Source organism: Alexandromys fortis, unplaced genomic scaffold (assembly GCF_014885135.2).
Source record: "Alexandromys fortis isolate MF-2015 unplaced genomic scaffold, M_Fortis_MF-2015_v1.1 scaffold_6, whole genome shotgun sequence".
NCBI lineage: Eukaryota > Metazoa > Chordata > Mammalia > Rodentia > Cricetidae > Alexandromys > Alexandromys fortis.
The window spans coordinates 10,561,103-10,586,866 of record NW_026067902.1 but is presented as its reverse complement, the minus strand read 5'-3'; the positions used below and the strand labels follow the sequence as shown (position 1 = coordinate 10,586,866).

The 25,764-nt window shown below is 44.9% G+C and overlaps 1 protein-coding gene across 1 annotated transcript in view; it reads left to right on the top strand.

Annotated features, from left to right (window-relative positions):
- The window catches only part of Mertk (MER proto-oncogene, tyrosine kinase), a 100,772-nt gene that overhangs the window by 22,074 nt on the left and 52,934 nt on the right, over nucleotides 1-25,764 (top strand). Inside the window, exons 3-7 of the mRNA XM_050133782.1 lie at nucleotides 268-655; nucleotides 6,836-6,936; nucleotides 8,664-8,837; nucleotides 23,645-23,731; nucleotides 25,339-25,454. Coding sequence (XP_049989739.1) covers nucleotides 268-655; nucleotides 6,836-6,936; nucleotides 8,664-8,837; nucleotides 23,645-23,731; nucleotides 25,339-25,454 — 866 coding nt within the window. The remainder of the gene's footprint in view (nucleotides 1-267; nucleotides 656-6,835; nucleotides 6,937-8,663; nucleotides 8,838-23,644; nucleotides 23,732-25,338; nucleotides 25,455-25,764) is intronic.

The window sequence follows — 25,764 nt, the reverse complement described above, 5'->3', positions numbered from 1 at the left end:
TTTTTTTCGAGACAGGGTTTCTCTGTGGCTTTTGGAGCCTGTCCTGGAACTAGCTCTTGTAGACCAGGCTGGTCTCGAACTCACAGAGATCCGCCTACCTCTGCCTCCCGAGTGCTGGGATTAAAGGCGTGCGCCACCATTGCCCGGCTCTCTTGTTCATCTTTTCTGAGGCCACTGAGGATGCTCCACTTAACTTATCATGACCCGAGAAGTTGAAATTCTTCTTCATTATTTTAAAGGCTAAAACTCTAAAATTCCGTTTTTCAGCCACTACTGAAAAGGCAGAAGAAACCAAGCCAGATCAGCTCTTCCCAGGACCTTTACCGGGGAACCTGCCAGCTAACCACCCCAGTGAGTACCAGCAGTCACGGTCCCAGACTGGAAGATCACTTCCAGCACACATAGCCGCTCCCCAGGTGACGTCTTCATCATCAAAGCTCCTACCTCCTGTTGCATTTAATCCCACGGTTGGACACATAATACTTTCGGAGCATAAAAATGTCAAATTTAATTGTTCGATCAATATTCCTAACACGTACCAAGAAACAGCTGGCATTTCGTGGTGGAAAGATGGAAAGGAATTGCTCGGAGCACATCATTCAATCACACAGTTTTATCCTGATGAGGAAGGGGTGTCAATAATTGCATTGTTCAGGTATGTGTCCTTTCTTTCTAAATGTCATTGTGCTAATGCCACCCCAATAGCAGAACCCGCAAGGAAAACTCAGCCTTGTTTTCTTTTTAAGAAATCTCGATCTCTTTAGAATGTAAATAAATACTGATCTGACCGCTTGTGTTGTTGATTTCTTTTAAATGAGCTTGTCCCACGGAAACTGCAGGCTAATATATACTCTGAGGGCTTAGAGGGCAGCTCCCAACTCATTTAAGGTCAGTATTAAGTCCACCTAAGCCCCAAGAGCTTCCAGGAAGTGGGAAACAGTGTGTATGGAGGAGGTGTGTGTGTGTGTGTGTGTGTGTGTTCATTTTCAGTTCTGGGGATGGAACCCCGAGCCTCGAGCATGCTAAGCATACATTCTACATCTCAGCTATACCCCAACCCGAAAGAATGTGGGTCTCTTTTGGAGACAGGCTCTCATATACGAGGTCAGTCCAGGCTGACCTCAGACTTACTTTGTAGCTAAGACTGGTCTTAAATTCCAGATCCACCCACATGCTAAGATTACAGGGCTGGATTGAGAAAGTGGTTAGTGTTTTTTGTTTGTTTTTAGAATTATTTATTAATTTGTGTGTGTGTGTGTGTGTGTGTGTGAATGTATATTTGCCTGTGTGTATGGATGTGCATTATGCATATGCCTGGTGCCCTCACAGGCTAGAAGAGGGTGTTAGAGTCTCTGGAACCAGAGTTATTGACAATTGTGAAACACCATGTGGATCATAGAACCGAACACTAGATGTTCTCTTAACTGCTAAGCCATCTTTCCAGACCAAGGAAAACAGTTTCTTAAAGGATTATGAAATGATAATCAGCGGTTGGAGAGAAGGCTCAGTGGGTAAAGCGCTTGCCTTGCAAGCATGAGGATGAGTGAGTCCTCAGTGGGAGACGATGTGTTCCAGTTCTGGAGAGGAAGAGGCAGGTGGCCGCTTTGCTCTGACTGACCAAACCAGCTTAGCCTACCAGCAGCACATGCACACGCACATGTGCTCACAGACACACACACACACACACACACACACACACCACACACACGACGATATCAGTGTTATCTTCTTGGTTATGGGAACTTTAAAACAGTGTGGCTGTCCCAGCCCTTTGGTTCACTCAGTGTCTCCTGCCCTCTGACCCGTCTCCTGATCTCCTGCCTTCTTTCTGCTGCTGCCAGTTGTGGTTCCAGCGCAGCTTGCACCCAGAGAGGCAGAAGGAAAGTTCTAGGGAGTGAAACAGACTCTCAGTCACTTTTTGTTTTTATTAACATGTATTAATCATGCATATTACTGAGGTGCTTGTGGTATGTGGTATGTACACTATGCACTGATGGAATCAGGGGCATTAGCATTTCCTCCTCCTCATTGTCTAGAGTTCGTCTCTTCTAGATCTTCCTAAGATAAAGACAGGTTGTTGCAAATGGCAGCCATCCCACTGTGCTGCAGAGCTCGGTGCTCCACGGGAATACATCTGGGTATGCATTCCTTTCATCAAACTTTGGTTCCTGCCTCTCTTTTTTCTACTTTCCCCCACTTCTTAACTTCTAATCAGAATTCTACATTCCGATCACCTTCTTTTAACCTGAGGGGCTTTGTCAATTGACTAACTGACTTAGCCTGTTGTTCCCAAAAGTTCAAGATGAGATGCCAGCCACTCGGAGTCAGAGTCACCTTGTCCCCTGAGCCCTGCACTCTGGAGTGGCGTTCTCTTTGATCCGGGATGTTTTCACTTTCTCTGCCCTGACACTTGGCACAATCCCATGTGTGTCATGCCTTTAGGTGAATCATTTTTGTTTCCTTTCCAGCAAGCCATCTCATACTTCCCACAGGCCTGATCATTTAATTTGTCAACATTTCCACCAGGTGCGCTTCGCTTCAGGGCAAAGGACAGACTTCCATGATTATCTCGCTTCATTTTATTCTGGCAAGGTGTATCATGTTCTTCTAGACCGTGGCCACACAGGATAGTTGACTGTATTTTTTTTCTCCATCTATTATAGAAAGCAGATGTCTTACATAAACAAAGCTTACAAAGAGAAAAGGATTTTACATTTAATAAGCACATAGTGGGGTGTTTACTGGCCTAAAGAAACAGAAGGGTCATACAGGTCAGACATCTCTTGAAGAGGGCACAACCCTGCAGTTACAGCGCTCTATGTGACTCCGCCCTTCCTCTTCCCAGAAGTCTCCTAATCTGGCTTTTGAGCTCAATTTCTTCCTGGCCAGTTATTGGTCAATCAGCCTCTTTTTAACCAACGAGAGTAATACATATTCATAGTGTACAAAAAGGTTGTTCCATAGCATATAGTACCTTTGCTACTTTGTGTGTCTTTGAAGACACCTTGAGAGTTTAATTGCTACTCGTGAGACATTTCCCTGTATGCAGCCCAGCATTGGCACGCTGAGGGATAGAGATGCTGTATGCTTTATCCTGGGGCCAGCCCAGCCACCGCTGCTCTGGGGTCTGGGCTTCCCCAGTGCCAGGCCTGCAGCTGTGGCCAGGTGGTTCCTGTCTAGACACTATGGCTCAGTCTGTATCATTTCATTCTGCCTCCTTGGTCCAGATGTTTCTATTTCAAAGGTTGATGGGATTTTCATACCTTGGGTGGGAGACGGTGCCAGAGCTAGAACCCAAGGTCTGGGGTTCTGCTGCGCTCGTGTTCTATAACAGGGCTACATCTCACCACCTCCATACCATATTTTTAAAAAGTAGTCATGAACAGTTATAATTTTTAAAAAAAATTAAAATATATTAACACCCACAAACACATTGAGGAATAAGATTAACAAAACATGTGCTACAAAGACCTAAATAGCAACTACACTAAGCCATAACTGAGAAAAAGTAATGACTAATAAAGCTGCTGCATTTATAATATAGTAAATTGTACATAATTTTACATATATTCATTAGCGTGTGTGAATTATTTTGTAGCTAACTGATCATCTGGCCAAGCCTTAAATGTAGATGATGTTCCATATGGCCTCATTAAATTTACTACAGGAAAAAAAGTAGGGTAGAGATGGCTCGGTGGGTAAGGGTACTTGCCACCAAGTCTGATGACCTGAACTTGATCCCAGGAACCCACATAGTTGAGGAAAAGAACCAATTCCCCAAAGCTTCCCTCTGACTTGTACTTGTGCACTATGGCACACACACACAAATACACACATACATGCATGCCACACATAGACATAAAATACATAAAATTGGAAGAAAAAATTTGAAGCAACGTGTTCCAACTGTGTAAGACATTCTCCCTCAGTCCCTGCCCTCAGACCCTCATCATGGGGGATGAATGCTTAGGCATCTTGCTGACCTCTTCAGTCCACATGCAATCCCATGCATGTTTACCTGTGTGCCCATCCCCACGATGGTGGGCCAATGAATTGTTTATTTATGGCAGTGGCAAAAATCAATGCCCAAGGTTCATAGAATTTTGTTTGTTTGTTTGTTTTTGTGGGTATGGAAGTTGTGTTTCTAGCTAGCTGAATTATGTACTGTGCTACAAGTGTATTCTACTTTGTAAATTCCCATAATTTTTTTCTTGCTAGCTTGCTTAGTTTTCAATTTTCCAACTATCCATTCCTCCTTCAATTCTGGAAGAAAGCCCTGTCTTCCCTCCTCTCATGGCCATGAAACTAGGACTGTGCCCCCACCTCTTAAGATTCCTGTCCTGGTTCCCCCTCAACCTCAATCTGGAGAGGTTGTCCTCCAGATCTGGGTCCTTCTGCATCACCTCCCACTTTCACTGACATCCTGAGGACCCCTCTTCTTCCTGCATTCATGTGGGTTTTCCTCCCTCACTTTGCCATGCAGTCCTTCCTCTAGTAACCTCTGAGACTCACATGCCTGAAAAGACCTTTTCCCACCACCCTGACCATGGGATGCTTTATTTAGATACAGAATCAAACAAGAAAAATAATTTCTTTTAGTTTTGAAGTCTTTGAACACATTTCCTAGTTGCTCTTGCTTGGTATGGTGGGGACCCAGGTCACCATAGGTGATCTTACCCTTCCCTCTGGAACCTTTATGATCTTGACTCTGACTTAGATAGAGCATTTCTGGTAGAAGCCCCTTGGTGTGGCTCTTCTCTCCATCTGGGCTGCCCGTTCAGGGACCTGGTTATGACAGGCCTGCAGTAGAGCTCTGAGCCCATTAAACTTCCCCTCTCCCTCTTTGCATGTTCCTTCTTCAACTCCCTTGAGTTGTCCAGTCCCCTGGGTTTGTTATTTTCAGTTCAGTCTTTCTGGTATTGCTTGCACAGATCCCCAGCTTCCTGATTCAGCTGGGAGGGGAGAGTATTGGGAACAGCCACTCCTCTCCCTGGGCCTACCCCCCCTCAACCTGCCTTTCCCAGGGAGCCTTAATATAAGTGTCTAAGTTAGACCTTCCAGTAACGGTGAATGGTCTAGACACTGTCCAGGAACAGATTGCTAACTCCTTCCTGCCGTGAGTGCCTGGAGGTGAGGCTGGGGTCATGGCTTGTGTTTTGAGTGTCTTTTTTATTTGTAGGCTAGATTTTCCTGACCTGTTGAGTCAGGGAATTCCAGGACATTTTACACAGTCTGGGTTCTACAGTCCAAGTGCCTGAACTGTTATTTGGGCTTAGGCCTGCATGGAGCCCCTCCTTCTCTCTCAGCTTCCTGGTCTTTGTGAAGCCTTTAGCTTCAGTCCTTGAATGTGCAAGTTCGGTATTATTTTGCCAGCTGCTCCAAAGACACTTTGCAGGACTCAGTTCTCTCATTCCAAAATATGGGTCCTGGGAATTGAACTCCGGTCCTCAGGCTGGACAGCAAGCGCTTTTACCCCCTGAGCCATTTTGCCTGCTCCCAATGCAACTTGTATGTATGTTTGTAAACACATTGCAAAAGTAAAAAGAAGGCGGCAGTAGCTGAAGATGCTTATTTAGTTTTGTAAGACGGTCTTGAAGTGCTGGGATCACAGGCACGCAGCATTGTGCTCGATGGGTCAAAGCAAAGCAAAGCCAAGGTGACTGATAACAAGACAAATTTCTATGTGCCAGTGCTGGCCTGACCTTCCCAGGAGAAGGGCAAAAAGAGCCAGTCATGTGTCCCTTGTCCCCCAACCTGAGCACAGAACTTGTGCCGGAAGCACACGCAGTGAGGCTGTCAGAGGCCTGCCTTCCAGAACGATGACTGAGGTGGGGGTAGGAGAGGTTGCTCAGTGGGTAGAGCACTGAGTTTGGCTCCCAGCACTCGTGTTAGGTACCTTACAACCACCTGGAACTCCAGCTCCATGGAGTCCAATGGCCTGTTTTGGCCCTGTAGGCATCTGAGAGAGAGAGAGAGAGAGAGAGAGAGAGAGAGAGAGAGAGAGAGAGATCTAAAAGAAAAGATGATTCAAGCACCAGAGAGTTCCAAACCAGACAAGAGCATACCAGCCCTCCATTTTCACAGTAGCTGTGACTTTAGGCAATTAGGTGAATATTAAAACTGTGTAAGATACCTGGAAACCACGCAAACTAGAATCAGGAACTAGTTTCAGAAGGTTATTTGGGGATAGAGAACAGTTGCCCAGGACTCTGAAATCTATGAAATCCCAGAGGCATTGTGACACCAAAAACTCCTCAGATTTCCAAATCTTGACAGAGAAACACCAAAGCCCTGGTTTAAGAGTCCACCAAGGAAAGCAAGACACCCAACAGTGTGTGGTGTGTGCCAGCAGGGTTCAAAGAGACAGGAAAACAAGAAGATATAGGAGTGCACAAGTGCCTATGTGTGTGTGAGTGTGTGTGTGTGTGTGTGTGTAACAGAGAGAGAGAGAGAGAGAGAGAGAGAGAGAGAGAGAGAGAGAGAGAGAGAGAGAGAGAGCGTGTTTCGGTGAATTCACACTGTAATAAGTACTAACAAATCTGAAACCAGTAGAGTGTTGGTTGGAGACACATGGAAAATTGACACTGAGCTTCCTCAGGGGCCCTCAGTCTGCAGCTGATTATTTGTAATGCATGTTGAAATGGATAATCTGTTTTACTCAAAAGTTAAATGTTCATGACATCTGAAAAATGTCCTCATGGCAGCACCATGGCCCAGCGATGTTGACACATTAACCGTCTTAGCACGTGATAAGTGTCTCGAAGGATTTTCTGTTTCTGTGACAGGGACTCCAAAGACAGTCACTGCAAATTTCTTTCTGTGTTTTTCTTTGAAGTATAACCAGCATGCAGCGCTCAGACAATGGATCGTATATCTGTAAGATGAAGGTGAACGACAGAGAGATTGTATCTGATCCCATATACGTGGAAGTTCAAGGTGAGCCCAAAGCCGGAGTACCCTGCTGCCTGGGAGCTGTTTAGAACTTGCATTTCAGTGTTTCCTGTGTGATGTGCAGGGTGTGTTCTGCCTGTTAATAATTCTGGAAACCTTAAGGATCCATCAGTGTTGGAATTTTACAAGACAATCCTCTTTTAGAAACTTCAGATAATGATGTAATTGACTCAGTTCTGTGTGTGTGTGTGTGTGTGTGTGTGCATATGTATGCCCAGGGCATTGTACATGCTAAGCACATCCTCCACCTGAGTGCTGCTCTCCATCCCTGAGGTTCCACTTTCCAAGGTGCCTTTAGTAGCACCACCAGCTCATCACCTCTTTTTCCTCTGCTCTACCTTCTACATTCCGCTCTTACTGAAAGGCTGTCCTGGTGCCCATTCCCTTGTGAACATGAACTTAATGCCCAGTAACGCTGCAGAAAGTGTGAGCGAGGGAGGAGAAAGGGAGAAAGGAGGGAGTCAGGGAATGGGTGAGTGTGGAGGGGAAGAGTCAAGGGAAACCCCTCAGATGAATCTCATAGGGGCCTTTGCTTTCCCAGGCTAGACGACTGGTACCTGGGCTATGTGAGCATCAGTCGACAGGAAGGCATCCCATATGTTTGAAATTATCTTGTAAAAGATGATCTTTAGAAGACAATTTACTTGTCAGGATCCCAGGAAAAATGCACAAGTTGGGAAAAGTCTGAATCTCAAAAGCTTTGAAATGGGGAAAAAGAATCCTATTATTCCCTGGGGAACCAGATTGGTGAGACGTGAGTTTATAAAGCCTGTGATTTAAGTGCCAAGGCCAGCCAGCTTGTACTGCTAAAACTGTGGCTACATGATCCAAAACAGTAATCATTGGCTTTCTCTGAACATTTCCAAGCTCCCTTGTGGGCCAGATTTTGGAGTTTCAGTAGATTTAAGGATTATAACTATAGAACTGTGCTCTTTTTGTCTTCAGGTGAGTGCCTCTTGTAAACTCTTCAGTTTTACACAAATATGTGAAATCGTGTGTGTGTGTGTGTGTGTGTGCGTACTCACTCCTAGTGCTTAGAGCATTGAACCTAGAGCCTTATGCATGCTGAGCACATGCCTCACAGTTGACCCATGTAGAGCCCTAGTCTCAGCTGCACAGGTTTTAAAATCCATCTTCAGCCATCTGAAAGTTATGCAAAACTTGGGTAGACCTATTTTGTATACACTCTGGTATTTATTCTATTTTTTATGTATGTGTGTGTGTGTTAATGTGAGTGTATTCTGTATGTGTGTGGTGTGGAGTGGATATTGGAGGCCAGAAGAGGATGTTGGATCTCCTTGTGCTGGAGTTACAGGTAGCGAGCCGCCTGCTGTGGTCCTGGGGTGAACTTGGGTCCTCTGGAATAGCAAGTGCCCTTAGCTACTAGCCATCTTTCCTGCCTCACTCTGTTTGTTTTGATGAGAAACACTGCCAACCTGCCAACCAGTGCCAGGCGCTTGAGCAACACCTGATTTAAAAACTGGCTGTGTATTCCCCTCTGGCCAAAGCAGATGAATCACTCCACACAGTCCCTAGAAAAAGTGTCCTAGAAAGCTGGCTGAGGAAGCCTGGTAGTCAAGAACCCCTGCGCTCTTTCTCACTCTGCTTGGAGGTGACAATTGGCTATTTCAGACCCAAGGAAGCCTCCGGTCCCTGTCTCCGAAGGCTCTACTTCCAGTTAAGACATACTCTGCTCCAATCTTTCTCTGCAGGACTTCCTTACTTTATTAAGCAGCCCGAGAGTTTGAATGTCACCCGAAACACAGCCTTCAACCTCACCTGCCACGCTGTGGGCCCACCTGAGCCCATCAACATCTTCTGGTTTCAAAACAGCAGCCGCATTAATGAAAAACCAGAAAGGTCCCCATCTGTCCTAACCGTACCTGGTAAGTCTGAGCATTATGTTCATATGTGCATGTATTTATTCATCCATTCACTACCCCATCCTCCCACCCCTGAAACAACAGAAGAAGATGAAACTTTAGTGATGTTTGTTACAACCCAACAGTGGTCAGTCAAGAAGGGTAGAAACAGGTGTGGGAGCAATAAGGGAATGGGTGCATTGGAATGGAGGTGGAATGTACCAATGCCTACCTGGCTAGCTCCAGCCCGGGTATCCAGAGCCCTGCTTGCATCTCCTGGGCACTGTGGCCTTGCCTGCCTGGCTGGAATTACCCCTATGGAAGCACTTAAGTAAAGACCTAATTGAGGTTGGATGCCAAGAACGTGTATCACTCACGGGGCACTGTAGCAGGAAGTTTGTGAGTCACTGTGGGATTGTTGGTAAATTGACATTCCATGGCCATCTTGATCTCCATCCAAACCAGAACGTCTTGGCTTTGTTCCTGCTCTTGGGTTGGCTCCTGTCAGCAACGCTATTGAAGCTTCCTGTGCCGCTAGAGCCAATGGGCTCCTCTGTCTCCCCTCTGATTGCCTCTTTGAGCTCCATCTGACAATGTGGCCACACTCCATCTCTTCTTCCTTCCTCATGCATTCAGCAAATGCTGTGTGCCCAAGGCTGTTCTAGGCTCGGGATCTCAGTGGTAGACTTTTTTAAAAAGCACATGATCCTGGCTTGCTTCCCTTTTCATTACATCTTCTTTGTTGCTGGGCCAGCTCTGAACATCGGGTGCCCAGCTCAGTCCTGGCCCAGCTTCTTTTCCCTCCGAGACACACCCTCCTGGCTGAGTTCCTTGGCCAGCTTCAATGCCATCGATGGGATGACAGCCTGGAACTTTACATCTCAGGCCCTACCCTCTCTACTGAGCTTCCAGCTCCTGTGACCAGCCACCTCCTTGGCTTTTCTATTTGTTGAGTATGTAAGCATTTTAAAATTCAGTTCTAGGGCTGGAGAGATGGCTCAGCTATTAAAGGCTAGGCTCCCAACCAAAATATAAAATGCAGCTCCAGTTGCCTCTCAGTCTTCTGCCCCAGAATTCCCCTTACCAAATAACATCATGGGAAGAACACTCATTTTCCTCATTTTTCACATCGAAAGCATTAGCAGTTTTGTGGATTCTCCTTCTAGAGCACAGCACAATCTGCCTCTGTCCATGTCTGCTCCAGGCACTGTGGTTCACACCACCATCAGGTCTTGGCAAAGCCACTGCCCCTGTCCTGTCCCTGCATCTCTCTACTGTCAGGTGGTTCATGTCACCCATCTGATGAAACTCATCAGTGGCTTCCCGCTGGTCTAGACTATCACTTAGGACTCTTCCTGGCCATGTCCATCAGTCCTGCACGCTCCGGCCCCTGCCCAGCTCTCTACCCCACCCCCAACCCTCGGTCTGTGCTCACTAAGCTCTTTTCATGCCGAGTTCCTCCCATTTCTTCAGACACACCATTTCTCCCTGCTCGGAACCCTTGCACTTCTCTCCCGTTTACAGGGTTCTTCCATCTGCCCTCTGCCCTAGGACACACTCACGTATCACTTCTTAAGAGATTCTCCTCACTCTTTTCTTGACTTCCTGTCACATCATGTGTGCCTCCCCCATTGTGTCGGGGTTGGACTTGTTTACTCTCAGCCTCCTTTCTTATCGTGTTCACCGAGAGCCAGGACTTGGTGTTCTTGTGCACCATCACATGCCATCCTAAGCAGGATCTCAGTGATCTCTTGAGCTGAGGCCAGGGAGGCAGGTGAATTCCAGCCCCAGGCATTGTCTCTGAAGCTCCTCTATCACCCGGGGTGGGAGAGGTGATACAAGGTTCTCTGCCTTCATCTAAGTTTTAAGTTTCTCCAAGGAATAGATAATTGAAGAACGTGTGTATGTTCAAAATCAATTTGAATACCCCCTTCTCTGGGATAATTGCTCGAAAAGCCACTAAAGAAAGATATTAGCATTGTTATTATTTTGAGATATGGCTTCATGTAACTCAGGCTGACCTCACGCTGTATAGCCCAGACTGTCCCTGAACTCCTGATCATCCGCCTGCATTTGCCTAGCAAGTGCTGGGATTACAAGACTGGTGGCCACACCCAGAAATACTAAGATTAATTTTGTAAAAAAATGGATATTGTATATTTAATTTAAAATTATTTCTACATGTGTTTGTGGGAGGCTTGTGTGTACACATGTAGAGGGGTCAGAGGACAACTCGTAGGTGTCTGTTTTCTCCTTCCGCTATGTAAGTTTTAGGGATTGAATTTAGGTCATCGGGCTTAGCAGTGGGTACAGACCCACCAAGCCATCTTGCTGACCTCAACATTTAATTTAATTTTTTTTTTTTGAGACAGGGCTTCTCTCTGTGTATCCCTGGCTGTCCTGGAACTCACTCCATAGACCAGTCTAGCTTTGAACTCACAAATATCTGCCTGCCTCTACCTCTCAAGTGCTGGGATTAAAGGCATGAGCCTCCACATCTGGCAACATTTTATTTTTTAGTTGGTAAAAATATTATATGCATTTATAACATAGAGTATGGTATTTTGAGATGTAGATGTGCATTGTAGAGCATCTTTAGTAACTAACATGTACTCCCTCAAACGTACTGTTTTAATTATTATTATTATTGTGTGTATGTATGTGTGTGTGTGTATGAGCGTACATGTGATGTGGGAAGTCCTTTGTATATGTGTTACTTTTATTGGTTAATGAATAAAGAAACTGCCTTGGCCTGCTGATAGGGCAGAACTTAGCTAGGCGGGAAAAATTAAACTGAATGCTGGGAAAAAGAAGGTGGAGTCAAGTAGAAGCCATGTAGCCCCTCCAGAGACAGATGCCAGAACTTTACCTGGTAAGCCACAGCTGTGTGGTGATATGAGCTAGTTTAGGATTTAAGAGCTAGCCATCAGAAGGAGGATTCTTTTTTTTTTTTTTTTTTTTTAAGACAGGGTCTCTCTGTAGCTTTGAGGTCTGTCCTAGAATTAGCTCTTGTTAGACCGGGCTGGCCTTGAACTCACAGAAATCCACCTGCCTCTGCTTCCTGAGAGCTGGGATTAAAGGCGTGCACCACCACCTCCCAGGAGAAAGAGATTTCTCATTTCTGTGCCTTCACCTCGTGTGAGTTACCCATTCCAGAGCCAGGCAAGATCCACAGCTGCCTCTGCCTCCTTCAGCAAATCCTGCCGACCATGCCACATATATCCTAAACTAGCTCATCTCCATTAATCTGTGTATCACCATGTGGCTGAGGCTTACCGGGTAAAGTTCCAGCATCTGTCTCCAGAGGGGCTATATGGCTTCTCCTTGACTCCACTTTCTTTCTTCCAGCATTCAGTTTAGTTTTCCCCGTCTAGCTAAGTTCTGCCCTATCAACAGGCCAAGGCAGTTTCTTTATTCATTAACCAATAAAAGCAACACATATACAAAGGACTTCCCACATCATTTCCCCTTTTCTGTTTAAATAAAAAGGAAGGTTTTAACTTTAACACAGAAAAATTACATATAACAAAACAGTTATTGCTGGGGACCCTTCCTCAACCTCCTCGGTTATGGATGACCCTGGCTAGTGCCACAGAAATCAGGACACAGGGGCTGCAGAGTAGGAGATACAACTGCATACTTTATTTCAAAGCCAGTGTTCTTTTTATAATACTCAAATCATGATTCAAACTAGGTTCCCATAATACATGAAAATGGTTTCATAGACTAGTCACTTGGTTGCAACTGACTTCAAGAACTTTGTGCCCTAGCTAATCTAAACAAAAAGATCAGTGTTATGGGAATAACTCTTGCTGTAATATAATATGTAAAAACACCTCATCAGAAGACAAACCACATCCTAATCAGAGCTTTGAACTACAGTGCACATCTGTGTTGTCAAGACCATTGGCAAGTCACTCTACTGATGGGAGAGGTTTGCCTCCTCCCAATTTGGTTTGTTAAGCCTATCAGCAAGAATGCTTCCTCAAGTCTCCCTTGCACAGAGTTTCTATGAAGTTCAAAACTGGCCCTCTACAAGTTATCAATCAAAAATTATAGTTACAATATTTATATCTACTTTATCTTTTATCATAACTAAGGAAAACTATAATTATAACTATCTATTCTTCAACTCTATCAAAGACTCCAAAAGGATATAATATTACCTAAGTAAACAGGAAGAACATTGTAAGCAACTTCCAAAACTCTAGAATTGACAGAGACATCTCACTACATGAACAGTCACCCAAAGTTCTTCTGTAACATTGGGGCATTCATCTCCAGCCTACAGGCCCATAGTATCCAGCAGACTTTTCCATGAAGCAGAAAGTTTCAAAAACATTTCCACCTATATTGGCAGTTTGTCAGTGGCCCAAAAATTCTATTTGGAAGAAAATGCCAGAAATAAGAGAAAGAATGTATTCACATAGTTTATTACAGTATATTTTGGAGACTGTTGAATTTTATTAGTAGTTCATATTGTTGATCTTTTTTTTTTTTTTTTTTTTTTNTTAAATATTTATTTATTTATTTATTTATTTATTATGTTTACAATATTCTGTCTGTGTGTATGCCTGACAGCCAGAAGAGGGTGCCAGACCTCTTTACAGATGGTTGTGAGCCACCATGTGGTTGCTGGGAATTGAACTCAGGACCTTTGGAAGAGCAGGCAATGCTCTTAACCACTGAGCCATCTCTCCAGCCCCCTTGTTGATCTTTTAATGTACTTAGTTTATAAACTAAACTTTATCAGAGGCATCTGTGTCTAGGAAAATGACATATTTCTGGAGTCTGGCACTGAGATTTCAGGCCTATATTGGAAGTCTGGGAAGGTACTCCCTACAGACTATGTGTGTGTGGGGGGACACTTTATCTGATTTACTCCTTGGGCTCTCTGTGAGAGTCTCAAGGAGCAGGAACTTAAAAGTTCTTTCGGTCAGTTTTATCTTCAGAGTCCAGAAGCGATGGGCAGGAAAGTGTCCAATGCCGTATTACACCTCACAGGTGTAAATATCTGATAGCCTCACCCTCCTTGAGTGACCAGAATGTGATGATAATGAGAAGTCTCCCTAACATTTTATAGACATGGCACGGCTTTCGCCAGCTTTTCAGAGACCGATGTCTGTAACTGAAGGCCTTCTTGTAAGCTGCTGAGTCGGCATTTCCCTCCTAGTTTCTACATGACTACAGTATGCTACATTGCTCAAGCAATTCTTCTGGTTGTGAAAGGTTGGAAGAGTGGGTTCTGACTTTTCTCTCTTTCTCTTTTATTTTTGGTGAGAAAAAAATTTTTCTAGGGGGGTGGGGGTGATCCTAGCCATTAAACTCTTGTACATGCTAACTGTATACTTTATGCTCCAACCCCTTGTTTTTAAAGTTTTTTTTTTTTTTAGGATTCATGTTGATTATATCATAATAAAATGTCAGAATTACATTAAGTCAATTTGACTAACTTAAAATTACATCAAAATTGCAGCCATCTACCTGCTACCCTGGTTCTTCTTTATGCAGGAAGGGGCAATATCAGGTACCTCATCATCTCAGAATCTTATAATATTTTTAAGACTCATTTAATTTATCTTACGTGCATGAGTATGTTGCCTGCATGTATATATGTGTACCCTGTGTGTGCCCATTGCCCATGGAGGTCATAGAAGGGTTCTGATTCCCTGGCACTGGAGTTACAGATGGTTGGTTATAAGCCTCCATGGGGATGCTGGGAACTTAATCTGGATCCTCTGTGAGAGCCACAAATGGTCTGAAGAATAAAATCCTGCTCTCTGACTCCTTCTACAATATTTTGATATGTCTGATAGCAGAGACGGGATAGCTGATGCCCAACAGTGACGACCTCTTGAGGTAATACTACATTCTAGTCAGAAGTCTGAAATCTGCCCAAATTCTTTCCTCTTTGCTGTCCAGCAGTCAGTCATCGAGTCCTGCACAGTTCTCAGATGTCAGGTGAGCCCCCCCCCCCCCCGTGCTTTTCCACAGTGGTGCCCTTAACTCATATTTTCCTGGTTCCTTGCCAACACTGTTACCGTTGCATCCTAACTGTGACCCTGCATTCCAGTCTCTCTGTCCTCCGCCCTCCCCCCTCCCCCAGCCTGCCACCTACACAGTGAGTCATTCTCTGCTTTGTCAGCTTCTCCTCCAACACAGAGCTGCTCACTCCAGGCGGGCTCCTCCAGTCCAAGTCGGTTAAAGTCTACCATTTTACTGGTGATGTCCCATATCCCTCAGGACTCCACTTTAACCTTCATCCCCCACCTTCCCTGAAGTGGTGCCACCTTCTCATGGGATCTCACGAACCTCTGGCAGGTCCACGAATACAATGTGCCATCTTGCCTGGCTTCCCAAGTTGGCCATTCTATCCCAGCTACTTTCTTCTTACTGTCTTTCTAGTAAACTCCCTTTCTACCTTTTGACCTCCAGCTCTCTGCTCCTCTCTGAATGCCTGCCTGGTCACTCTGCCAACATCTGTGGATTCAAGGCCCCCCTTACTTCTCATCGTCTCAGTATCTTATAATATTTTTAAGACTCATTTAATTTATCTTACGTGCATGAGTATGTTGCCTGCATGTATATATGTGTACCACGTGTGTGCCTAGTGCCCATGGAGGTCATAGAAGGGATCTGATTCCCTGGAAATGGAGTTACAGACGGTTATAAGCCACAATCATCTTCTTGTCAGGTCTGTAAGAGAGGCGATTATTCCGCGTGATGATTATGTGAGCATTAGTAGCTAGTGTAGCTCCATCTCCTCGATGAATGGATGAATGGACCACCAAACAAATGAGTGTTTAACCTCAAGGGCTGGAGATGTAGTTCAGTTAGTAAAATGCTTGCCGACCATGTATAAAGCCCTGCTTTGGATCCTTAGCGCTGCCTAAACTGGACATGGTGGAACATACCTGTAACCCCAGCATTCAGGGGGTGGAAGTAGGAAGGTCATAAATCAAGGTCATTCTTGACTACGTAGTAAGTTGGAGGTAGCCTGGGCTACATGAGATCCTGTCTTTAAAAAGAATGAAACGTTGGACACAAACTTTTACTACCATTCCACTAAGAAAGTGCCAATTAGGGAAGTGGTTGGAAGGCTGGTGGATGGGATTGATTAGAGCAGACGCACTTGCTTCTCAGGCTGGTCTCATTTCTGTAGAAGAGCCGGAGTTAAGGAAGTACCATTCCTGGCACTTTTCTCCTCTTGACATGATCCCTCCCCACCCAACTCTGTAATGTAAAAGCTGTCCCGAAGATGCTGTGTCTGAGGTCATTCTTCTGTGAGAACAAAGCCAGCCTCGAAGGTTGCATAGAGTCTGATTCCACTGCAATCACCTTCTCAAAGTGCAAAATTACCATGGTAGAGAACAGATCAGTTCTGTCCATCTCTTAGGCTAGGATATTCCCATGGGGGAGTCCTTTTTCAATGGTGGGACAATTTTGTAGCCACAAATCTGTACCTGTCATTAAAATTTCATAGAATTTCACTATCCACCTCCCCCCCTACTGGGGTGGGGGCTGGTAAAATCAGAGTAAGGTTTGAATTTTAGTGACTAGCATTGTACCAAAGTAACCTTCCTGGTTTTCATCCTGGTGCTAGGACTGAATAAAATCTTTATCATGGAGAAATGGGGGAGGGGGAGGGCACAGGAACTTGCCGCTATTTTTGCAACTTGTGAATCTAAAATTACTTCGATCTGAATTTTTTTCCCTTTTAAAGAAGCATTTCGTAGGGCTCAGTGGTAGAGAGTTTGCCTACCACAGATAAAGCCTGGCTTTTTCTTTCACACTGTAAAATAAAGAAAACGCCCTGCACAGGGCTGAGGGTGTTGCTCAGTAGGTAGCGTGCGCGTCTGGCATGTGTGAGGCCCCAGGTTGATCTCCAGCATGGAATAAACCAGCCGTGGAGGTGCATGGCTGTAATCCCAGCCTTCATGACATAAGGCAGGAAGATCAGACATTCAAAGTCATCATCAGCTACATGGTGAGTTCAAGACCATCCTGGGCTACTGAGACCCTGTCTCTGAATCAGAAAACAAAATCCTTAGCACTAGAACTAGAAATAACAAATAAGTAAATGACCTTTGTGTTGGGCGACTCCAAATAATAGAACCTACAAAGAACTTTCCTGCCTGGCGTTTATGGCAGGATACAGTGTAGGTAACTGACTGTAGCCTTTGGCGTTGACATGTGGATTGATGCCATCTTCTTGTTATGTGTCCCGGAACAACTTACACAACTTCTTTTAAAATTTAATTTGAGCACAATACCCATGGTGGCCAAAAGAGGGTATTGGATCCCCTGTACTGAAGAGATTGTTTGCGGTTGGTTGAGAGTGCTTGTTGCTTTTATAGAGGGCTGAAGTTCGGTTCCCAGCACTGGTATCAGGTGGCTTACAACCACCAAGAGATTCAGTGCCTTCTTCTAGACTCCATGGGCACCACACACAGGTGACATATACCCACACAGACACGTAAACGCAAATAAAAATAAAACTTAAAAAGAAACTCCATTAATTGTGTGTTTAAATGCATAACTAGCAGATAACTAGTTTTTGTTTTCATTAGCTAGATTAGTTACGAATATTTATTGCAGTAGCCATGACAGTCAGAATCTATACAAACAAGTTCCTCATTCTTGTAGTGCTTACCATAAAGATTTACTTTCACTCCCATTGCATTTTAATGTCTATTTTGTAATCGGAAACAAATTTGGAACTATTCAGAAGCTGGTTTAAAGTCTTCTCTAGAGGACAGCTCTGGCAGTCCTGGCACAAGCCGAGTCAAGCAGTCCTCCTGAAGAGCTCCAGGCTACCCAGGCCTCTGTGGTTTTGTTTTTATTTTTTAGAGATAAGGTTTCTCTGTGTGTATTCCTGGTTGTCCTGGAACTCGCTCTGTAGATCAAGCTGGCCTCAAACTCAAGGAGATCCACCTATTTCTGCCTCCTTGAGTGCAGAGATTAAGCGTTTGCCACACCTCCCACCTTCCCCATACACCCCCCCCCTCCACTCCATCCCCATCCCTGGCCTTTGCCTCTCTGATAAAAGCCTCTCACCTGTTTATTTGCTAGGGATCCCACAGGCTGACCCGTAATAGCAAGGTCCATTCTCTCACCCTAGGCAATCCCCCTGAAGCCATTTCTCAGTCACCTGAAACCCCTTCTTCTGTTAAAAAATGGAGGCTACATCCCCCACCCTCCCATACCATCCAATCCTCTTGGTGCCCCTAGTACCTGTCACCTTCTGACAGCATTCAACTTGTCTGTCAGGTCATATGCTTCATTTTGCTCTGGGAGCATGTGAATTCTAAGGGACAGGAATCTTTGTTTTTATTCTTAAAGACATCCCAAGCTCCTGGGGGGAAATGTGTGGTACGTTGTGAGTACTCAGTATTTGTGAGTGCAACCAGGACAGACTGAGTTCCAAAGTCACAAGCCATTTTACCCATGCAGTGTGCTCTGAGTGTTGCCTTCTCTGGTAGAAAGACAGACACACACTAGGAAAGAAAAAAAAAAGATGAAAAAGCAGGATTGTTTATTTCATTAAATTTCAGGGTTGCTTAATCAAGAACTCAGAAACTTGGCTTAACTGTGCTCCTGGAAGTCGCTTCCTCAGCAACTGTGATTGTCCTTCCCTCAAGGGAACATATTGTTCCTCAAAGTTCCTTAAAATATCTCAGGTCTGGGTCAGAGACTGCCATTTCTCAAATGGGGTGATGAGCGGGGAACGAGAGGGGTGTAGAATGCCACGCTGGGGCTTGGGGTGGAGACTCACCAGAACCCAGGGCTAGCAGGGCACTGCAGACCTACCCTGAGCTGTCAGGATCTGCAGGAGCTGAGTTTCACTGATGCTTTTCTCCCCAGAAAGCCCCAAGGGTTTGGGCTATAAAACACTCAGGTTTATTCCAACCTGGTGACTATTGTTTCTCCGCAGAGGGAGCCAGGTAAGGGAGCAGGAGCTGGTTTTTCTTGCTCATCACTCTGCATAGCTAGTTTGGCTGTGTCGACGAGACTACTTGGGAAGTTAGTGCCGCTAAACCAAAAAAGCTTAAGGGAAAAGTTACACGGGGCAAGGGTGTGGCTCTGTGGTGGAGCTCTTGCCTAGAAGGAGGTTCTGGTTCTGTCCCTGGCACGTGGAGAATGGACACCTTGTGGGGTGGAGAGGGTGCCCCGGAGCTGTACGTGCCTGTGTAGCTTCAGAGAGAGTTGCCTTTGTTTGGATGGGTTTCCATTTCTGTCTGCTGGCATCAGTTCTGCTTGTGGGCAGAACTTCCTGCCTATACGGAGCAGTGCTGGAGCCATCTCTGGGAGTTCCAGTTTGGTGTTGGTGCCTTGTGCTGTTGAGGCATCTGCTGTGAACTGTTTTTCTGACCCTGTGTACACTTTGGGAAAAAAAATACAAAGAGGAAAAATGACTTCCTGCTTGATCTAAAATCAAGTCCCGCGTTAGCCACTTTAAGCATTCGTCCACTTCTGAGGATGGGAACCGTGTGGCAGTTGCCCCTCTTCAGGGAGCTACAATGACATCCTGGATTTCAGTGAAATCAACCTGTTTTGCCGTTGAGCCGACTCTTCTTCTCTTGCTCAGCTTGGAATTGATTTTTGTAGTTCATACTCCATGTATGTTTCCTGAAAGTTTTGTTACGAGTAATTGGAATCAAAGGATAGATGCTAGCCTGCAGCCATCTGTTGAACCCCAGACGAATGAATGAATGAATGAATGAATGAATGAATGAATGAAAATAGAACCCCTGTGTTTTCTGATGGAGCCAAAACTTAATTTTTCTAAATGAGAGCCAAGTGTTTGCAAGCTCTTGGGAGCTGGTAGGATGGGTATGTCTCCTCTGGGAGATCAGAAGGTCAAGAGAAATGTTGTAGCCAGACAGCCAGAGGCCTGGCTGTGACACGGAGAATGGCGGAATGCACCCCACATGGTGACTGAGAGGGGCCCTGTCTTGCTCCCCATTCTGTGTATTTACCCTTTCCTAACTGCAAAGCAGGACTGGTACCACGCAGGTGGCTTTTGTTTGTTCGTCTGTTGTTGTTGTTGTTGTTGTTTGCCACCTGCTGTTTGCCTCTCACTTCTCCCTCCCTTTGCCAGGAGCAGTTGGTGCTCCCTCCCCCACCCTCCCCCAGAATTCCAGCGGGATTATCAGCTCTCAAAGAATTTGGTGTCAGGGTTCCTTTAAGTCTTAAAACAACTTTTGGACTAGTTATGCTTTTCTGGTTACTGAATTAGAAAGATGGAAAAGATATAAGACAAAGATATGCAAACCCATGTTCCACTGACGAGTAGACCACATGATATCACCGCATGACATCAGCCTCTGGAAAATTCCTTCATACACTCGTGAGATAATGAACGTGAAAAGGGAAACGACACTGTTATTATAAGAGTAAGATAACTTCTGAGAGCAAGTGTCCCTGGGATCTCTAGAAATCTCTGGGCCTGACTCTGAGTACTTTGTCTCGGGGTTAAGGACTTTCTAGACAGCATGCACAAAGCCTTCCAGTTTGATCTGGCAAAGGAGATACATTTCTGGGGGGACAGTGTAGCTTGTCGGTCATACATGAAGTCTTGTGTGTCATCCTCCTCGCTGACAAAAGAAAAAAAACGTAATTTTTCATACTAATTAGTTACATCCTGATAATTACTATAAGTATAATCAACCCCAAAGAAAGAAAATCATAAGGTTACTATTCAAAGATTTTCAAGCACACACATGGATGCTATTAGAGTAGACTTCCTGGGAGAAGCAGAAAATCGTGGGGAAATTTTCAACTCTTGGAAGAAGAGGGATTTCAGTGGATGAGGTTGCTATCAAAATATTGCAGGTAGGTTTGGGGATTAAGTGTGCTCAAGTTCCTACATTCTAGCCTGTTTCCAAGATCTCTACAATCACATTTTATTCAGCTACTTAAATAATGAAAATTTTTCCATTGTAGACCTCAGAATTTCTGAGGGTCAGTAGAATATCTACAGACACGCCACGACCCCTCATGGATGTTCATTCACAAGCATCCTCTGCAGACTCAAGTGAGGGGTGTGAGAGAAAATGTCTGGTTCCAGAGAACCGATTATTTGCCTCAGTCACCATACAAGACAGGAGCGGTTTCACCATTCACCTGAGAGGAAGTGGTCAAACACACAAGGACACGGCTCCTGACCGATGCCACAGTCCTCGGTGCTTTAGATGGTCAAGAACGTTTAACTAAACAATCCGCTTTAGGAGTTCCCTCCAGAGTGAGAGAAATACTCCTTGTCTCCCAAAAGTAAAATACATTCATGGTGTACTGTTTTTCAGAGAAAGGAAAAGTCACCGTAAGAGTCAGAGGGCAGAGATGCAGGGTTGATTTTTCCCTGGAGGGGCCATGCCTAGTCAGGAAAACTCAGGCACCAGGGAGAGCCTTCCTCTGAGTGGAAAGTAACAGGAATTTACCCGCACTGTGTGTGTGTGTGCGTGCATGCGTGTGAGCAGCGTGTGTGTGTGTGTGTGTGTGTGTGTGTGTGTGTGTGTGTGTGTGTCGGGGTGGGGAACCACTTGGCTGTAGCCCTGACACAGTACTGGCCACGTGGACATCAATATTGGACAACTTTTCTAGCCTTAATGACTGCTGTTCTCTTGTAGACAGTTTTGTTTTTCTGCCTCTCATTTTTCAAGTTCAGTTTATTAGTGACTAGCTGGGAATTTTCAAAACTCTGAATGGAAAATTCCTTATGCAGTAGGCCGAAGAAAACTATATAAGTTTGTTTTTAATTATGTATATGCCTATATGTGGGTATGTGGGCCTGTGAGTGCAGATGAACCAAATGCCAGAAGAGGCTCAAGGATGCTCTAGAGCTGACGTCGGTGAGCTACCTGACATGGGTGCTGGGACCCAAACTCTGGTCCTCTAAGTTTGGGTACATGCCCTAACCACTGAGCTATCTCTCCAGCACCCAAATTAAGCTTTTTAGGTAAAAGCAAGTTGTGGCATACTTTTTAAAAACAAAACAAACAAAACTGTATCTATCTTCAGTTTATGGTAATACTGCTTTTGTGTCCTAAAGATATAGAAGTTTCCAGACCAACTGCATAGTACATATAAGTTTGTTTAAAAAAAAAAAAACACTTTACATTTTAAAATAGTTTTAGATTGTGCAGTAAAACTGTGGAGCTGGTCAGCAGGTGAAGCACCAGCCACATGAGTCTGAAAACCCGAGTTCCCCACCCCAGAACATCCAGACGAGGCTGGATCAATAGCACACATATGTAATCCCAGCCTTGCTCATATGTAATCCCAGCCTTCCTCCTCATATGTAATCCCAGCCTTCCTCATCATATGTAATCCCAGCCCTCCTCATATGTAATCCCAGCCCTCCTAATATGGTGAGATGAGACTCAAAGTCAGGGAATTGCTAGCCAGGAGGGGGCTGCACAGTAGCTGAAGCAAGAGAAACTCTGTTTCAGCATGGTAGAAGAAGCGAATCAATTCCTTTTTGTTCTCTAACTTCCATCCTTGCACTGGCACAGATATACACATCTTTAAAGAAAACGGTTAAGATAGAACATAGAATCTCAATAGACCCCTTCTGCATGTTCTCCTACTTTCAACACCCTACAGTAGTGTGATAAATTGGTTACCATGTCTCAATTCTGATACATCTTTATTAGCTAACATTCAGATTTTCTCAGATTTTTAACACCTGTCCCAGACGTCAGGACGTCACACTCCACTCTACTCAGTCATCTGTGTCTGTCTGATTAGGCACCTTGTGGTCACACTTTCCTTGTTCTCCTCGTCTTGGTGGTTTTGAAGATTGCTGGGCAGGTGTTTTATAGACTCCCACAACTTGGGCCTGTCTGATATTTCTCATATGAACAGAACAAGCTTTTGCGTTTCGAGAGGACTGTCACAGAACGGAGCTGCGATTTCTATCATCTCAGGGTACATTCTGTCAACATGAGCAGTCACTTCCGGGCCTGAACTTTGGCCAGCCTGGCAGAGATGGGCGTGGTCTGTTTCTGTGTCCTAAGGCTGCCCTCCTTCTCCCCTTTCCCAAGGCATGCTCCACCCGCCTCCTTAAGGAAGGAGACTCTATATAGACTACTGGAGCATTTATTTAATCTGCCATTTTTATCAATATAGAGGACTTGAAACCTATTAAAGTTAATAACACCTAATAAAGTTTCAGATTCTTTGTATTGCATACTTTGGGTTGTAATTCACCGTCACATGACTTTCTTGCTCTGCCGGTTTCAGCCTTAGGCATTGGAAACTCTTTCCCTTGGTTCCTGCTCCTCTTTGATGAGCCCCATCGTTGCCTGCACGTCCTTGTGTGGTGTTTGCTGTGTCTGCGACTAAACTAAGGCTGGAGGTGGGGGTGCACACCTTTAATCCCAGCACTCAGGAGACAGAGACAGGCGGAGCTCTGTGAGTTTAAGCTGGTCTATAGAGTTCAGGCTGGTCTACAGAATGAGTTCCAGGACAGCTAGAACTACATAGAGAGACCATGTCTCAACCCCTCCCCTACTTAAAGAAAAAAAGAAAGGAGAAAAAGTCTAAATTCACTACCTTGACAATTCAAAAATTGAACGAAGGAAAGCAGCTGCCCCGCGTCCAGGGCTGCCCTGCTCTGGGTACCAGTAGCTTCTTCTCGGGCTTGTTTTCCTGTAGCTGGCACTATATCTTCTACATCTTTTATGTATCTTATGCATATTTTTAGGTTAATTTTGCACTTTAGGCTAGAAGCTTTGAACCAAGGACTCAAAGGTGGCCAAGTCACAGCTTTCTAGCACAGCACAACCTCTTTCTCTGCTTCGAATCTCACAAGTGTCCTTCCACCCCAGGTCTGACCGAGACAGCCGTCTTCAGCTGTGAGGCCCACAATGACAAAGGACTCACGGTGACCAAGGGTGTGCAGATCAACATCAAAGGTGAGCAGGAAGGCCAGGGCTCTGACCATCTGCTGGGGGTCTGGCGTGCCCACTGACTTTCTTTGTGACAGTAGACAAGTCCCTTCTCCTCTTTGGTGTCAGTGCTGTTTGGGAAAGAAGATATAGGGGCGATTATAAAGCCTACCTATTTTGAGGCTTGATGATTTAATATAAGTAGAACACGCATGGCAGTACCTGGCGCATAAATCATTGTTAAGCATCAGCCAGTGTGGTCCTGCTTAGCACAGGGAGAAAATAAGCTGGAAGCTTTACCTGTTTTCACTTTTCCCTCCTCCACCTTGTACTTGTCCTCATTAGCCCTTGAAGAGCCCAGAGGTGGGCTGGCCAGGGACTCTTATGAAGAGTGGGTCAACTGAGCCTGATCTGAGTCTAACAAGAGAGACTTAGAACGAGAGGGATGCCCATCTGTCTCCTCCTCTCCTCTCCCATGCGCGCTTGCATTTCACTAGATGGGAGCTCACGGGGCAGTTGATTGACAGTATCAGAGGCAGATGTGAGCAGAGACACTGCAGCTCATCACCTGTCCTCTACACCTGTGTAAGAGCAAGTATTAAACCCAAAACCTGGAAGGAAAGGAAAACCTAGAGGCAAATTCCACTTTACCTTTATATCGTCACCCTTACTCATGGAAACGCAAACACGTTTTATGTTTTACTCTCTGATCCTTAGATAGTGGAGAATCAAGATTGGGTTCGTGGTTCTTTTCTCTTATTCTTGGGAAATCAGAGAAGCACAAGGAAAAGGTGGACCGTGTTGAATAAGTTAAAGGTTGGACTTGCAGAGAAGGGAACTTAAAACTAAAGCTAGAGTCATGATTTCGGTTTCAGTAAATCAACTGGATGAAGGATAGGAAATGGCATTTTGTAAGAGTCCATTGCAAAAACAAAAAAAAACAAAAAACAAAACCAAAATGCAAACTAAAAGTGACTCCCGGAGGAAGTGTATAACTTCCTTCCTTTCTACAAATTCCGCTCTTACAGTTTTCAAAGGCATGTTGGGAATCTCAGAAATCCACGAGTGGGTGTAGACTTGTAAAGACCTTTTACTGAGGTTTAAACTTCTTAGAGTTTAGACATGTATAAAATGGAAGCATTGATGTTTATGCATCATGCAGAATCTCACCAAAAATTTCTTTAAAATTTCAATCCTGTTTCCAAGGATTGTGGAATTTTTATGTGTTTATTTTAAGACAGGTGACCTTGAACTTCTGGTCCTTCTCCCTTGTCTCTCCAGCACTGAGGCCAAACTTGTGTTTCTTTCATTTATTTTAAAACTTATTGTCTATGTAACCAAGATCACCTTGGTCTAGAGCAGTGATTCTCAACCTTTCTAACTCTGTGACCCTTTAATACAGTTCTTCATGTTATGGTGACCCCAGCCATAAAATTATTCTTTTTCCTACCATTATGAATCATAATGTAAATATCTGTTTTCTGATGGTCTTAGACGACCCTTGTGAAAGGGTGGTTGACCCCCAAAGGAGTTGAGACCCACAGGTTGAGAGCCACTGGTTTGATACTTGTGGCACCCTGTGACTTATCATTGTGATTATATGTGTGTGTGTGTGTGTGTTTGTTTTTCCATAGCAATCCCCTCCCCACCAACTGAAGTCCACATCCTCAGCAGCACAGCACACAGCATCCTGGTCTCCTGGGTCCCAGGTTTCGATGGATTCTCCCCATTTCAGAACTGCAGCGTTCAGGTAAGTCTCCAGAATGGAGAGGTGCTGTGTGATGCGCTCTGGCTTTTCCTCCTCCTCCCCAGGGTGGGCGTGGCTGGAATTTCTCCACTTCTGCTCAGAGCCCCGTCCACTCCCCTACTCAGTGTCCACCATCGCAGCTGTCTCTGATGCTCTGGCCACAGTGTTGCGTTATGACCTAGGACCCAACCAGGAGAGAAACATGTCTCCAAGGACAAAGGACACGAGGCCGGGAATAATTCTTTATAAATTACCAAGATTTGTATAAATTCCAAAAATTCTCCCTGAATGAGAGCTGGTTTGTGACAAAGGG